Below are 17505 nucleotides of genomic sequence, written 5' to 3'. Positions count from 1 at the left end.
TGGTCTGCCATTTCTTTGTTCCCCATTATGACTTCCCCTGATTCTGACTGCAGGGGACCTACATTTGTCTTTACTAACTTTTTTGTCTTTACATATCTATAGAAACTTTTGCAGTCCGCCTTAATGTTCCCTGCAAGCTTCCTCTCGTACTCTATTTTCCCTGCCCTAATCAAACCCTTTGTCCTCCTCTGCTGAGTTCTAAATTTCTCCCAGTCCCCAGGTTCACTGCTATTTCTGGCCAATTTGTATGCCACTTCCTTGGCTTTAATACTATCCCTGATTTCCCTAGATAGCCATGGTTGAGCCACCTTCCCTTTTTTTATTTTTACGCCAGACAGGGATGTACAATTGTTGTAGTTCATCCATGCGGTCTCTAAATGTCTGCCATTTCCCATCCACTGTCAACCCCTTAAGTATCATTCGTCAATCTATCCTAGCCAATTCACACCATATACCTTCAAAGTTACCCTTCTTTAAGTTCTGGACCATGGTCTCTGAATTAACTGTTTCATTCTCCATCCTAATGTAGAATTCCTCCATATTCTGGTCACTCTTCCCCAAGGGGCCTCGCACAACGAGATTGCTAATTAATCCTCTCTCATTACACAACACCCAGTCTAAGATGGCCTCCCCCTAATTGGTTCCTCGACATATTGGTCTAGAAAACCATCCCTTATGCACTCCAGGAAATCCTCCTCCACCGTATTGCTTCCAGTTTGGTTAGCCCAATCTATATGCATATTAAAGTCACCCATGATAACTTCTGCACCTTTATTGCATGTACCCCTAATTTCCTGTTTGATGCCCTCCCCAACATCACTACTACTGTTTGGAGGTCTGTACACAACTCCCACTAACGTTTTTTGCCCTTTGGTGTTCTGCAGCTCTACCCATATAGATTCCACATCATCCAAGCTAATGTCCTTCCTAACTCTTGCATTAATCTCCTCTTTAACCAGCAATGCTACCCCACCTCCTTTTCCTTTTATTCTGTCCTTCCTGAATGTTGAATACCCATGGATGTTGAGTTCCCAGCCCTGATCATCCTGGAGCCACGTCTCCGTAATCCCAATCACATCATATCCGTTAACATCTATTTGCACAGTTAATTCATCCACCTTATTGCGGATACTCCTTGCATTAAGACACACAGCCTTCAGGCTTGTTTTTTTTACACCCTTTGTCCTTTTAGAATTCCCGGCCATCGGGTGGCGGATGTGCAGAACTCCGACATGAACAAATTGAAATCCTTCCTCGCTGCCGACTCCCGCAATCGCTGGCCTGACCCCGCGATCCACCGCCCCCCATGATCTCTCTGCCACACTCCTAGCCTCAAGCCAGTCAGCCCCGATATCCCCTTGCTCAGTACCTGTACCATCCAATTTAATGTGACCTCCCCATGTCTGGCAAAATCCCTTAATCCGGCACAGGCCAGGTCCCGAGGGTGCCAGATAAGAGAGGTTCAACCTGTAATGAATAGTCAGCATGGATTTCAAAAGGCAAGGAAGGCAAAGTCTTCCTTGACCAACTTCAATGAATTTTTTGAAGAGGTAACGAAGAGAATAGACCAGGGTAATGTAGTCGATGTAATTTATCTAGATTTTCAAAAGGCCTTCGATAAGGTGCCACATAATAGACTGATGAATGCAGAGTCAGGGGACAAGTAGCAGAATGGATAGCGAGCTGGCTTCAAGACAGAAAGCAGAGAGTCGGGGTAAAGGGTAGCTATTCACAGTGGCAATAGGTGGGTATTTCAGTTCCACAATAATCCGTGCTAGGACCACTGTTTTTCACAATTTATATTAATGATTTCGACTGGAGTCAAAAACACAATTTTTATACTTGCGGATGACACCAAATTGGGGTGGGGGGGGGGGCGGAATATTTAATACTGAGGAGGACTGCAACAAATTACAGGAATGCATTAATAAACTTGCAGAAAGGGCATATAATTGGCAAATGAAATTCAACACAGATAGGAAGAATAGGGAGGTCACTTATTACTTGCAGGGTGCGAGTCTGAGTTGGGTAGAAGAGCAAAGGGATCTCGGAGTACAAATACACAAATCACTAAAAGTAGTAACACAGATTAACCAGGCTATTTTTTTAAAAAACCCTCTCGTTCCTCCCCCCGCCCCCGCCCCCCTGCGAACACACTGTTCCACTGACTCTGGATTCTTATGCAGCCCTCCCTGGCATGCTTTCTGCTGCCTAAGCCCCAGATTCTCCCTTCACCTCCCTCTCCTTTAAAAACCCATTCTTTGACTTAATTTTTGGTCATTACTCCTTATCTCCCTTCATCTTTGGCCAGGTATCCATTTTTTGTCCTTGTGCCTCTGTGAAGCACCGTGGGACATTATTCTACATTATTTCATCATAGGCAGTCCCTCGAAATCGAGGAAGACTTGCTTCCACTCTAAGTGAGTTCTCAGTTAGCTGTACACTCCAATGCGGGAATTACAGTCTTTGTAGCAGGCGGAGCAGACAGTGGATGAAGGAAAAGGTGGATGGGGAGTCTCGTTTGCCGCATGCTCTTTCCGCTGTTTGCGTTTGTTTTCTGCATGCTCTCGGTGATGAGACTCGAGGTGCTCAGCGCCCTCCCGGTGGTCTTCCTCCACTTTGGGCGGTCTTGGGTCAGGTATTCCCAGGTGCCGGGTGGGATGTTGCACTTTATCAAGGAGGCTTTGAGGGTGTCCTTGAAACGTTTCCTCTGCCCACCTGGGGCTCGCTTGCCATGTAGGAGTTCCGAGTAGAGCGCTTGCTTAGCGAGTCCTATGTCGGGCATGAGGACGATGTGGCCTGCCGAATGGAGCTGGTCGAGTGTGGTCAGTGCTTCGATGCTGGGGATGTTGGCCTGAGTGAGAACACTGTCGGTGCGTCTATCCTCCCACTGGATTTGTAGGATCTTGCGGAGGCAGTGCTGGTGGTACTTCTCCAGTGCTTTGAGGTGTCTACTGTATATAGTCCATGTCTCTGAGCCATATAGGAGGGCCGGTATCAGTACTATCCTGTAGAACATAAGCTTGGTGCCAGATTTGAGGTTCTGGTCTTCAAACACTCTCTTCCTCAGGCGACCAAAGGCTGCGCTGGTGCACTGGAGGCAGTGTTGGGCCTCGTCATCGATGTCTGCCCTTGCTGATAGTAGGCTCCCGAGATATGGAAAATGGTCCACGTTGTCCAAGGCTGTGGATTTTGATGACCGGGAGGCAGTGCTATGTGGCGGGGTCAGGTTGGTGGAGGACCTTTGTCTTATGGATGTTTAGTGTAAGGCCCATGCTTTGGCACGCCTCGGTGAAGGTGTTGGCAATGGCTTGGAGTTCGGCCTCTGTGCGCAGATGCAAGCGTCGTCCGCATACTGTAGTTCGATGACCGAGGATGCAACGACCTTGGATCAAGCCATGTTCCCATTGGCTCTATAGTTTAGTTCCACTCCAACGGGGAGTTTGTTGAGAGTGAGATGGAGTATTGCAGCAAAGAAGATCGAGAAGAGCGTTGGTGCGATGACCAAGCCCTGCTTGACCCGGTCGTGGATTGGGTCTGTGGTGGATCCGTTGGTCAGGATCACGGCTTGCATGTCGTCGTGGAGCAAGCGGAGGATGGTGACAAACTTTTGGGGGCAGCTGAAATGGAGGAGGATGCTCCATTATTTACTCACCTTTTCTCTATCTTTTGATATCCTTAGTTAACAACCTATTGATCTCAGTCTTGGAAAATTTCAATTGATCCACTTCTGCAGGCTTTTACATAGAAACATCGAAAATAGATGCAGGAGTAGGCCATTCGGCCCTTCGAGCCTGCACCACCATTCAATAAGATCATGGCTGATCATTCACCTCAGTACCCCTTTCCTGTTTTCTCTCCAAACCCCTTGATCCCTTTAGCCATAAGGGCCATATCTAACTCCCTCTTGAATATATCTAACGAACTGGCATCAACAACTCTCTACCGCAAAGAATTCCACAGGTTCACAACTCTGGGTGAAGAAGTTTCTCCTCATCTCGGTCCTAAATGGCTTACCCCTTATCAGACTGTGTCCTTTGGTTCTCGACTCCCCCAACATCGGGACCATTCTTCCTGCATCTAACCTGTCCAGTCCCGTCAGAATTTTATATGTTTCTATGAGATCCCGTCTAATTCTTCTAAACTCCAGTGAATACAGGTCCAGTCGATCCAGTCTCTCCTCATGTCAGTCCTGCCATCCCGGGAATAAGTCTGGTAAACCTTCGCTGCACTCCCTCAATAGCAAGAACGTCCTTCCTCAGATTAGGAGAGCAAAACTAACACAATATTCCAGGTGAGGCCTCACCAAGTCCCTGTACAACTGCTCCTCCCTGCTCCTAAACTCAAATCCCCTAGCTATGAAGGCCAACATGCCATTTGCCGCATTCACCGCCTGCTGTACCTGCATGCCAGCTTTCAATGACTGATGTACCATGACACCCAAGTCTCGTTGCACCTCCCCTTTTCCTAATCTGCCGCCATTCAGATAATATTCTGCCTTCACGTTTTTGCCAGCAAAGTGAATAACCTCACATTTATCCACATTATACTGCATCTGCCATGCATTTGCAAACTCAACTAACCTGTCCAAGTCACCCTGCAGCCTCTTAGCATCCTCCTCACAGCTCACCCAGCTTAGTGTCATCTGCAAACTCGGAGATATTACACTCAATTCCTTCACCTAAATCATTGATGTATATTGTAAATAGCTGGGGTCCCAGCACTGAGCCCTGCGACACTCCACTAGTCACTGCCTGCCATTCTGAAAAGGACCCATTTATCCCGACTCTTTGCTTCCTGTCTGCCAACCAGTTCTCTATCCAGGTCAGTACATTACCCCCAATACCATGTGCTTTAATTTTGCACAAAAATCTCCTCTGTGGGACCTTGTCAAAAGCTTTTTGAAAGTCCAAATACACCACATCCACTGGTTTTCCCTTGTCCACTCTACTCGTTACATCCTCAGAAAATTCTGGAAGATCCTGCCAATCAGGAAACATTCCCTTTATCCCTACTCTCTCCTACCTCACAACCAATGTTGCACGTTACCTTGAATTCTGTTCATTTAGAAAATCATATAAATGTAAGTTATTTTTCTCTTCCCTGGACTTTTTGAACACCATGAATGTAGGGTGCCAAAAACTGCACAACATTCCATCTATGACCTCACCAATGATCTGTTTTGATGTTCCTGAGACCCACAATCACACCTGTAAGTTCCAGGTTTTCTTCTCCCATGCTTACTTTACTTTACCTACTTTTTAAAATATGGCTGCTCTTTATTTGCCATTGCCGAGTTGGTCTAAAATCATTTGATTGGTGTTGCTTTTTCCTAACTTGCCACTTGGCTTAGTATCATCAATAAATTCTGTAGTACTGCAAATTTCTTTTGCTGCATCAGCTATGAATAACTATTTACCCAGTAAGCCATTGAATGTGCTAAGAGACATGTTTCTTTTAAAATTTAGGCAAAAAAACTGCATATTTGTGATTTCAATAAAAAGAATGACATATGGAGTAATAAGTGTGTGTGTTTACAAAACTGCAATTTAATTGATGAGTTCTGATGAGAACTTAAATCTGACCCAGTCAGTAAATTGCAGTGATCTCTATTTCTGAAGACGTATTGCTATCTCGATCCCACTGTGTTTCTTGCACTCTCTCTCTTTGTCTCTCTTGCATGTGTTCTCTTGGATTTGCTGTCTATCTCTTACTCTTTCATTCTATATTCATTTTTGGTGGATTTGAAGAGTTTTTATTGTTTCTGGAGTGTCCTGGGGGGAGAAATTCCCCAGCACCCGATTTGAGGGCGGTAACCCAGTTGGAGAAGGACTTCCTGCGCTCGGCGCGGAAGTCCCGCCCCAGTCGCAAAATTGGGCTTATCGCCCCTCACAGGAAATGGAGCACAATGTCGCGTGCTGCACTTCCTGTTGGGGCGGTATCCGGGGCGCGACTCGGGCTGGGTAACACTGGCGCATTTCAACGTCTCTCCCCTTCCGTTAAAAATGAGGGTCGCTGCGAACTCTGCAGGACCTCTGATGGCCTCCACTGGGACACCAATGCGGTGCCCTGAGGCCGCAGCCCGGCACCAGGGCACCAAGACGTGCCGACCGGAGAGTCGGCAAACCGACAAAATGGCGAGTGCAGCCCACCTCCCCTTTAAATTCTGCCCCGCGAGCAGAGGTCGGCCCTGTTCACGACCCGCGAGGCTGGCCGGTTGTGCTACCAGCTGGGCGCGGTGCTACCGTGTTCGTGCCTCTGCTAACTCCTGTGCAATTTCATTAGCGCTCCCCCTGGGGAAAGACCCAACAGGGGAATTTCCCCCCCACCCCCGGTGTTTATAGGCTGTGTTGCAAGCTCACAGATGAGTGTTGCAATTTGGAGGTGTTTTCACTGGGTTTATGACAAACTTTCAAACTGGAGCCTGCAGGTTAATCCCAGAAGGTCATTTGATTTGTGTCCATCTGGGACTGAGCAGTGCCTCGAGGTTGCTGTATTCTGTATTTTTTTTCTGTACTCTTGACTTAAGATTTTGGCTCCGCTATTAACAGAAGGCCGAAATCAGCTGAAGAACCTGACGAGGCTGGTGACATGGAGGCCCTGCAATCTTCGCAGCAGGGTCTTATTGCCATATTGTAGGGCTGTCTGTCGGGCGGGAGAAAACACAAGGGACCCTTGAGGATGGTACCCGGCACCAGGAAGGGAACATCAGCACTGGGAGGCTGTCGGGAGGTCAGCAATTGGGAGAGCTGGGGGTAGGCTGGAGATCGGGGCTGCGGGAGGCCAAACGCTTTTTTCGAGATGCCTGGAGGGAGCACTCCTGCTCCTCCTGGCCCACAAGGAGTGCTAAAAGAGCCACTTCGCTTGGGAAGCGAATCGCTCTGACATAGAACATAGAAAAGAGATGCAGGAGTAGGCCATTCGGCCCTTCGAGCCTGCACCACCATTCAATAAGATCATGGCTGATCATTCACCTCAGTACCCCTTCCCTGCTTTCTTTCCATACCCCTTGATCCCTTTAGCTGTAAGGGCCATATCTAACTCCCTCCTGAATATATCTAACGAACTGGCCTCAACAACTCTCTGCGGAAGAGAATTCTACAGATTAAAAACTCTGAGTGAAGACATTTCTCCTCATCACTGGACCATCGGTTCCCTAGTATTTCTGGCAGGTTGTTTGTGTCTTCCTTCCTGAAAACAGATTTAACTGGTCTGCCATTTCTTTGTTCCCCATTATAAATTCACCTGAATCTGACTGCAAGGGACCTATGTTTGTTTTCACTAATCTTTTTCTCTTCTTACTTTGCATCAACTGCCAGGAATCCCACGGGTCAGGTCTTCCCCTCACCTTACTATTAAATTTAAGTCATGGCATCAATAATGTCCCCTGGCCGCGACTTTGATAAGTTAATTAGGCCCTGTCTGCGGGAGCCTCGTCCGTGGCCTGATTTCTGCACTTTAAAATTTAAATGGACAGGGATAAGGTCTGGTTGCCCGATCCTGATATTTTAACTCTTCCCATGACCCCCTCCCATCTATTGGGGGAGCAGGTGGGCAGGCACGGCGTGCTTAATCAAGCCCTTTATTTTCTGTTGTTGTTTGTTATTTATGCTAATAAATGTTTTCTACAGCAATGGCACTTCTTCAGTTGGGTATTTATTTTGAGTTAGGATGGGGATTTGTGTTCCCAATTGTTAGGTTTTTTTTTTAACCAAAGGGTTCCCCCACAGGGAAGTTTGAAACCCACTGACCTGAGATAATCTGCAATGGGTTACAGAAATGTGCATTGCACGGTATATGAAACAATTGGATCAAAGGCTGTGCAGTTGTAGTAACTTGTCATTAATTCAAACAGGTTTTCGAAGCAGCCATCTCGTGGGTAAAGCACGATAAGGAACCCCGGCAGGAGCACATGGCACGACTGATGGAACACGTGCGCCTACCTCTTCTTACACGTGAATACTTGGTGCAGGTAACATTATCGTACTGAAGTTAAATCATGGCCTGGAAGGGTCAAATCATTGTGGATTTAGTTTTTAAAAGTAACAAAAAAGTTACAGCCACAGGTTTTGATTGCTGTTGAGATTTCTTTTTTAAGTAGATGATTCTTTTTTCCCCTTTTGCTTCATCATAGACTTGTGGGGATGAAATTAAGATGAACCATTTTATTCTTTCACCCACATCTACCAAGTTAATAATCGAGCTGGCTTAGCCATGGTAGTACAGGACATCAGTGTATTGATGAGCTGTGACAAAGAGAGGAAATATGTGGGTGTTCTCTGGGAGAACTAAAATCAAATAAGCAAGTCAGCCCCTGCTGCACTTGTACACTTTCTAATAGAAAGTCAGTGCACCTTGTTGGAAACATAGAAACCTAGAAAATAGGTGCAGGAATAGGCCATTCGGCCCTTCGAACTTGCACCACCATTCAATAAAATCAAGGCTGATCATTCACCTCAGTACTCCTTTCCTGCTTTCTCTCCATACCTCTTGATTTCTTTTGCCATAAGGGCCATATCCAACTCCCTCTTGAATATATCTAACGAGCTGGTATCAACAACTCTCTGCGGAAGAGAATTCTACAGGTTAACAACTCTGAGTGAAGACATTTCGCCTCATCTCAGTCCTAAATAGCTTGCCCCTTATCCTTAGACTGTGACCCCTGGTTCTGGACTCCCCCGACATCAGGAACATTCTTCCTGCATCTAACCTGTCCAGTCCCGTCAGAATTTTATATGTTTCTGTGAGATCCCCTCATTCTTCTAAACTCCAGTGAATACAGGCCCAGTCGATCCAGTCTCTCCTCATATATCAGTCCAGCCATCCTGGGAATCAGTCTGATGAACCTTTGCTGCACTCCCTCAATAGCAAGAACGTCCTTCCTCAGATTAGGAGACCAAAACTGAACACACTATTCCAGGTGAGGCCTCACCCAGGCCTTGTACAGCTGCAGCAAGACCTCCCTGCTGAGGAGTCTGAGGAACAGGTCCACAGTCCTGGCTTTAAATGGTGAATTGTCTATGCTATGGGACCTAGAAAGGTAGAGAATTTATAACTTGGAAATTTGGGGTAATAAAGCTAACTGGTTAATACGGCAGGGACTGTAGTGGGGGATGCAAGCATCATTTATTGACCAGTATTATACCTATTTGGTTTAACTTGCTGTAATTGAAACTCTAACTGGTAAGTCACAATTTCAGACATCACCTAGAACATAACCTTAAAGTTAGAGAGAAAGAAAGAAATAAGAGATAAACACTGGCAGATTTAATAGCAGAACTGTAATGGCCTTAAATCTATGCCAACTTTAAAATGTTTTTATCAGATATGATCTGGTTTATTGACAATTATTTTTATCTGATAAAGGAAAACAAACTTTTGAGAGTAATGTGCTAAATTTTATTAAACACTTGTTTAATACATTCACTGCTATTGATTTTATTTAACAGAGAGTAGAAGAGGAGACACTTGTCAAAAATAGTAATGCATGTAAAGATTACCTCATTGAAGCTATGAAGTATCATTTGCTTCCTGCTGATCAACGTGCATTGATGAAAACAACCAGAACAAGATTAAGAACTCCAGTCAGTCTTCCGAAGGTATGAGATTCTCAGTGTCATTATAGTTGTGCAATCAAACACATCAGTTATTGCCACATCCACACTACTCTGAGCAGATTTCGTAACATCCTTGCTTCCAACTCCCTTTTAATTTACTCCAGCTATAAGTATGTCAGCCAAATATCATCCTCTTTGAGTTTCATACACAGGAACTATCTAGGAGTGAATCAAATCATAATACTGTAGATTGCCTGATTGGCTAAATTGATGATATAACTGCTTGCATCTTCTATTACAGAAAGCCATATAAATTTTTGTGACAAAATCAGGGCAGGATATTAAGGCAAGTTTCATTAATAACCATTTAGACTACATATCAAAATAATGTAACATACTGTGTTTTCCTCATTCTAACAATTGACTGAGAGAATTTTTTTTTCTCTCTTTTCCCTCCTTTGCTTTTTGAATAACTGCATGAGTTTAGTTGAGGGAAGAGCACATTTTCACAGTATGGGTGTATTGGATCTTAGTTTTTTTTCCTTACAAAAGTAATATAATGAAGCTAATAATTTCTTCTACAGCTTAAGAAATAATGCAGAACTTTAACTGAACACCACTTCAAATTTCAGGTGCTGGTAGTGGTTGGTGGCCAGGCGCCAAAAGCTATCCGTAGTGTGGAATGTTATGATTTTGCAGAGGAACGTTGGTACCAAGTTGCTGAACTTCCCTCTCGGAGGTGCAGAGCAGGTAGACGAGCATTGATTAATACTTGGCTTTGAATGATCTTTTGCCATCAGATATAAAATGTTTCTAATGATGCCCTTGAAAACCCACCTCTCTACTATGTTAAATAGTAAATGCTTTATAAATGCAAGTTGTTATTGAACTTGTATTCTGAGGAACTGATTTATCTTTGATTTTTCGACTGAGAATGCTTTGAAGCAAGATTTTCATGTACCAAGACTTGCAAATAACCGCCACAGTAGTACTCTAGAAAGGAAGTGTTTGTATTTAGATGATGCTTTATCACTTTTTTAAACATTCCAAAGTACTTCACATACAGGCAATTATTGTTATATTGTGATATATGGCAGCTGCTTTGCACACAGCAAGCTCCCTGCAAACAGAAAGAGATGAATGATCAGTTAATTGACCATTAATTGAGGGAAGAATATTGCTTCGGATATCAGGAGATCTGTTCCTCTTTGCATAGTCTTTAAAATCCAACTGAACTACCAGAAGAAGACAGAGTCTCAGTTAAACGTCTCATAAAATATTAGAATAAGGGCCCCTCTAATAATGCAACATTCCCTCAGTTCTGAACTGGAATATCAGCCTAGATTATGTGCTCAAGTCCTAGAGCTCAATTTTCCCCAGTGATTGATGCCGTTTTTTTGGGGGCCTAAATTTTAAAAGTCCAAGTTTCCCCAAAGGTTGTGCGCCAGCATAAACGTTAGTTATGATTCTTTTAGGTCAGTTTTTTTTTTGCGTCATAGTGGGTGTAACCTGATGTCTGCGCCAGTTTTTCACATTTATGCAAGTTTGGCCAACTTGCATTTCTCCGAGGATGGCATATGTGACCACTCCCAAAAAACCTCTGGGCACTTAAGAAAAAACAGCGCACGTTAAAAAAATCGTTGCAGAAATATGCCATTGTTTTTATGTTCTTTGGAGGGAGTCAAGAACACATTAAATATACGTCATGAAGCTTAATTTTTTTCAAACTTAAAGCATTGAAAATGGAAATTGAATGCAATTCTTTCATTTTTGGATTTTTTTCGAAGTGCCACGCCACCACCGAATGTCTCTAAACCGAGCTGGAGGGTTTGAGCGTCGGCCGGCAGAATCGCTCCCTCGTCCGGGCTCTGCTTCAAAAGAAGTCCATGGGGGGGCGGGGGGGGAGGGAAGGGAGAGGGGTGGAATCCGAACTAAAGGGATTAGAACCCTTACACTATGCCGCAGCATCTAATGAAGCCCGCGGGGGTTCCCCCGATCGAAGCAAGCCTATTGCGCATGCCCAGACCTGGGTGTGGTCCATACTACTAGGGCATCGACCTTTGGGAGAGACAACAAAGAAGCTAGTCCTGCTTTTTTGAGCTTCTTACAAACGTACAATTTAATCCATGGGGCAATACTGACAGTGCCATACCTCGTGCAAGCATGATGGTGCTGCGGAGGAGACAATTGATTCAACGTCATCACATAAACCTCAGAGCACGTAGGATAATGGGCAGGAGGCCTTACCCACTTCGGGTATATTGAAACAGTCTTTCATACCTGCACCTGAGTGACGCAGACTGAGAGGCTGCGTTTCTGCAAATAAATAGTAACCAAGATCTGTGAGTTAGTAAAAGCAGATCTGCAACCTAGAAGCATAAGGAGGACTGCTTTGTCAGTTGAAGTGAAGGTTACAGCTGCACTTTCATTCTATGCATCTGGATCGTTCCAGGTCACAACTGGGGATGTGTGTGCCATTTCTCAACATGCTGTACTACATGCCCGGAGGAATGACTACATGAAGTTCCCCATGACCACCCCGGCAATGCATGAAAGGGCTGTAGGCTTCTCCAGGATTGCTGGCTTCCCAAAGGTACAGGGCTGCATTGATTGTACCCACATCGCCTTGTGAGCACCTCTGAAGGATTGCAAGACAGGAACAGAAAAGGCTTCCACTCTGTTAATGTGCAGCTCATGTGATGACATGCATCGCATCAAGTACTTTGGTTCGGTATTCACTAAGGAGGACACAAACAACCTTCCGGATATAAAAGGGGTCGGAGGGTCTAGTAAGGAGGAGGAACTGATGGAAATCCTTATTAGTCGGGAAATTGTGTTGGGGAAATTGATGGGATTGAAGGCCGATAAATCCCCAGGGCCTGATGGACTGCATCCCAGAGTACTTAAGGAGGTGGCCTTGGAAATAGTGGATGCATTGACAGTCATTTTCCAACATTCCATTGACTCTGGATCAGTTCCTATCGAGTGGAGGGTAGCCAATGTAACCCCACTTTTTAAAAAAGGAGGGAGAGAGAAAACAGGGAATTATAGACCGGTCAGCCTGACATCGGTAGTGGGTAAAATGATGTAATTAATTATTAAGGATGTCATAGCAGTGCATTTAGAAAGAGGTGACATGATAGGTCCAAGTCAGCATGGATTTGTGAAAGGGAAATCATGCTTGACAAATCTTCTGGAATTTTTTGAGGATGTTTCCAGTAGAGTGGACAAGGGAGAACCAGTTGATGTGGTATATTTGGACTTTCAGAAGGCTTTCGACAAGGTCCCACACAAGAGATTAATGTGCAAAGTTAAAGCACATGGGATTGGGGGTAGTGTGCTGACATGGATTGAGAACTGGTTGTCAGACAGGAAGCAAAGAGTAGGAGTAAATGGGGACTTTTCAGAATGGCAGGCAGTGACTAGTGGGGTACCGCAAGGTTCTGTGCTGGGGCCCCAGCTGTTTACACTGTACATTAATGATTTAGACGAGGGGATTAAATGTAGTATCTCCAAATTTGCGGATGACATTAAGTTGGGTGGCAGTGTGAGCTGCGAGGAGGATGCTATGAGGCTGCAGAGTGACTTGGATAGGTTAGGTGAGTGGGCAAATGCATGGCAGATGAAGTATAATGTGGATAAATGTGAGGTTATCCACTTTGGTGGTAAAAACAGAGACACAGACTATTATCTGAATGACGACAGATTAGGAAAAGGGGAGGTGCAAAGAGACCCGGGTGTCATGGTACATCAGTCATTGAAGGTTGGCATGCAGGTACAGCAGGCGGTTAAGAAAGCAAATGGCATGTTGGCCTTCATAGCGAGGGGATTTGAGTACATGGGCATGGAGGTGTTGCTACAGTTGTACAGGCCTTGGTGAGGCCACACCTGGAGTATTGTGTACAGTTTTGGTCTCCCAACTTGAGGAAGGACATTCTTGCTATTGAGGGAGTGCAGCGAAGGTTCACCAGACTGATTCCCGGGATGGCGGGACTGACCTATCAAGAAAGACTGGGCTTGTATTCACTGGAGTTCAGAAGAATGAGAGGGGACCTCATAGAAACGTTTAAAATTCTGACGGGGTTAGACAGGTTCGATGCAGGAAGAATGTTCCCAATGTTGGGGAAGTCCAGAACCAGGGGTCACAGTCTAAGGATAAGGGGTAAGCCATTTAGGACCGAGATGAGGAGAAACTTCTTCACCCAGAGAGTGGTGAACCTGTGGAATTCTCTACCACAGAAAGTTGTTGAGGCCAATTCACTAAATATATTCAAAAAGGAGTTAGATGAAGTCCTCACTACTAGGGGGACCAAGGGGTATGGTGAGAAAGCAGGAATGGGGTACTGAAGTTGCATGTTCAGCCATGAACTCATTGAATGGTGGTGCAGGCTAGAAGGGCCGAATGGGCTACTCCTGCACCTATTTTCTATGTTTCGATGTCAGTTGATGCGAGATACCCTGGGATGATGCATTCATCCTACGCGAGAGCGCTATATCTGCCATGTTTCAGCAACAGCCAGAAGGACAGAGCTGGCTGCTGGGAGACAAAGAGACACCTGGCTCAATAACGCCCCTACGTGTAACCCGGACGGAAGCTGACCGGGAATACAACATGTCGCACATTGCAACATGCAGCATAATAGAGAGGACCATTGGCATCTTGAAGCAGTGTTTCTGACGCCTGGACCATTCCAGAGGCTACTTGCAATATTCCCCTGAGATTTTCGGTCAGTTCACTGTTGTGGGCTGCATGCTGCATAACTTAGCCATCATGAGGCAGCAGCAGCTGGTAGTGGAAGTCCCACCTGAGATGAGAGTGGTTGATGATGAAGAGGAAGATGCAGATGAAGAGAAGGAGGAGGAAGCCATGCAACTATCTGAACCTGTAGCACGATGGCGGAGGAAGGTGGGCCGTCGGGGCCCCTTTAACGATTGTTCGAGCCTTGCGCCAGCAGCTAATTCGAGCACGCTTTGCTCCCTGAAGGTTCAGCGGCAGCCATTCCAAATGTTTACTGTTTGGACCTGTTCCGTAATGTTGTGTTGTGTTAATGGAACAAATAATGTAAATGATTCCGTTAAACTTTTGAATAAAATATATTTTAAATTATGACAAACACTTGTTTGTACTTAACTTTAATTAAAATATTCTTGTATCAAACTTTAAAGTTTTCAGTTAAGATCACTTACAAACTTTACGATCATTAAAGGGCTAGACGTTCAGCATCATTCCGCCCAATTACCGGCTATTGTCAGGTTTTTAGACCAATACCGCCCATTATTCACTTTTAATGGAAACTAGCGCCCACTTACTGCTCATATGCCGCAGGCGGTAATTTCCGCTTCCGAAAGGGGGTCATCAATGAGATATGCCAGCTAATTAAAAGGGAGACCTGCAGCCTACCAGCATAATCAGGACCACACTGCCCATTGAGGTAAAGGTGACTGTGGCACTTTCATTCTATGCATCGGGCTGCTTTCAGGCATCAGCTGGTGACATTTGCTCCATCTCTCAGCAAGCCACACATTGCTGCTTTCGGCAGGTGACAGAAGCACTTTACGCACGAAGGTTTGACTTTATAAATTTCCCAATGACCAGGGAGGTTTTGGGTTTCTCGAGAATAGCAAACTTCCCTCTGGTCCAGGGTACAATAGACTGTGCGCACATTGCCCTGCGAGCACTTTTAGAGGATGCAGAGGTGTTTCGGAACCGAAAGGGATTCCACTCCCTGAACGTGCAGCTCATTGTCGACCACAAGCAAATAAAAATGGCAGTAAATGCCAATTTTCCAGGGAGCATTCATGATGCGCGCATCTTGCATGAGAGCACTGTCTCCGACCTCTGAGTCAGCGCAAGGTCAATCCTGGATGCTTGGTGATAAAGGATATGGCCTCGCCACCTGGCTCTTGAACCCCCTCCGTAAGCCTCAGACAGATGTCGAGCATTTATATACTAACAGCCACAGCCACACGCAATATAATCGAAAAGACAATTGGAATACTGAAGCAGTGCTTCAGATGCCTGGACCACTCTGGAGGCAGCTTACAATACCACCCTGAGCAGGTTGCGGAGTTCATTGTGGTGTTTTGCATGTTGCACAACTTGGCAATCAGAAGGGGACAGGAATTGCCACAGGGGACTGCAGGAGCACCTCAGGACACGGGACGAGGCAGAGGAAGACGCGGAAGAGACGGTCGAGGAGGAGTCTGGCAATGAAACCATGACACCACACACCCCTACACCGCAGGAGAAGCCCCATGGTAGTTACACAGCAGCAAAACTGTTATGTCAGCAGCTCATAAATGAACGCTTTGCTTGAACAGTTAAGAGTTAAGTTTAAATCTTAAAATGTCCATTGTTTGTAACCCTTGTATTGATTATTGACCTCTCATTTTGTAAAAGTGAGTGAGACATTGCACAATAATTAAGTTCAATAAAATGTTATAAATTTTGAAAGGTTTTTTGTCAAATTAATCAATAATTTTAAAATAAATTTGAAACAAATTTTAAAACAATGTACAAGATTGAAAAAATTAACCATTAGATTTTAAACATTAAATCCACAACCCCCCCCAAACAGTAAACAATTTTTCATTACACAACGCCCACCGCACCCCCCCCCCCCATAAACAGTAAACAAAATAGTAATCAATTTTTTTGTTAACATTTTTGGAATAAACAACCTCTCCTCATCCCCTCTCAACCTGCCAACAAAACTACCTTTGACCACCGGCTCTTCACCCCCACCACCTCACCCCCAAATGTTTTTGGGCATCACCCCTGCCCTTGCCAGAGTTGGAGCCAGTGCGTTGAGCAGCAGGGTGCCCCGAGCGCTGTTGCTGTCGGGGGGTGGTGACGATGGCAGCGCCATATGTGGGGAATCTGGAGAAAATGTAGGATCTGACGACCCGTCTTCGGAGTCGGAAGTATTGCCATGCTCCTGACTCCCATGTGCTGTCGGCAGTGATGATACGACACCTTGGGGTTCAGTGTCGTACGCCGATTCCAGCGGCTGCCACATAGCATCCATGGACCGGCGATTCGGCGCATCACTGCTGCCGTGTCCTCCGATTGCCGCACTGATTGTGTTGCGATGTTTCCGGCCAGTCCACCTATTGCCTGGAGGCGCTCTCGACCTATGTCGACGCTCGCCCTCGACAGCGCAACCATGTCCAGATTGGCGTCTGCCTGTCTTTGAGCATTACTCCCTTGCCCGATCAACCTCCGCAGATTAGGCACAGGGGCTGTACCACTCGGTGTGCCCTGCTGCACACCGCTTGGTCCGGCCACTTCCTCGGAGCCGAATCCATGAAATGTGGATTCGGCTGAGGAAGAGGTGGTCGCAGGAATGAAAGGACCCTTCAGTAGCCGTCCCCCCTACTTCCACTTCCGATGGTGCTTCCTGGGGTGGGTTGGACAGCCGCATAATTTATTTTTCTTCATCATCCTCTTCGGTGTTGTCTGCGCTGATAAGTACCACAATCGACACTGCGTGTTCCTGGTCAACTACAAAACATAACGGGAGGGTCAGGGTGATATTTTAATGCTTACATTGCACAGACATCTGAAGAGGAGCAACATTACTGCATTATGCAGGCAACTCTCGATTATCTGGGTCCCTCGGGGATTGGGCTATGCCGGGTAAACAATTTCTCCGTTCGAGCGAGTTGACAAAGTTAAAACTTCAATGAATAAATACTGTGCAATCAGCTACAAACAGTAACAAGGCAGTCAAGTATGGACCTTACCAGCATGCATGCAGATGGCCTCGAGGAGGAGATTGTCTCGCTCCGGGGTTCCGGATCGCAATGCCTTTCCAAGCCAAATGGACTCCGACGTCAGCGGCCCGATGCCTTCCCAGGCCGAATGGACTCCGACGTCAGCGGCAGCCGCGAGAGACAGCGGTTGCAGCAGCGCGTGCACACGGAATTTTAAATGCCATTACAACAG

General features: G+C 45.7%; 1 protein-coding gene across 3 annotated transcripts in view; it reads left to right on the top strand.

The window, feature by feature from the left end:
* klhl2 (kelch-like family member 2) overlaps window positions 1–17505 on the top strand; it is a 183349-nt gene that overhangs the window by 131182 nt on the left and 34662 nt on the right. For all 3 annotated transcript variants that reach the window (XM_070871368.1, XM_070871364.1, XM_070871370.1), the window contains 3 exons: window positions 7856–7972; window positions 9450–9599; window positions 10190–10307. In XM_070871368.1, the coding sequence (XP_070727469.1) occupies window positions 7856–7972; window positions 9450–9599; window positions 10190–10307 (385 nt within the window). The remainder of the gene's footprint in view (window positions 1–7855; window positions 7973–9449; window positions 9600–10189; window positions 10308–17505) is intronic.

The sequence above is a fragment of the Pristiophorus japonicus genome, chromosome 2, assembly GCF_044704955.1.
Source record: "Pristiophorus japonicus isolate sPriJap1 chromosome 2, sPriJap1.hap1, whole genome shotgun sequence".
Taxonomy (NCBI): Eukaryota; Metazoa; Chordata; class Chondrichthyes; family Pristiophoridae; genus Pristiophorus; species Pristiophorus japonicus.
This window is presented reverse-complemented; position numbering and strand designations above follow the sequence as displayed.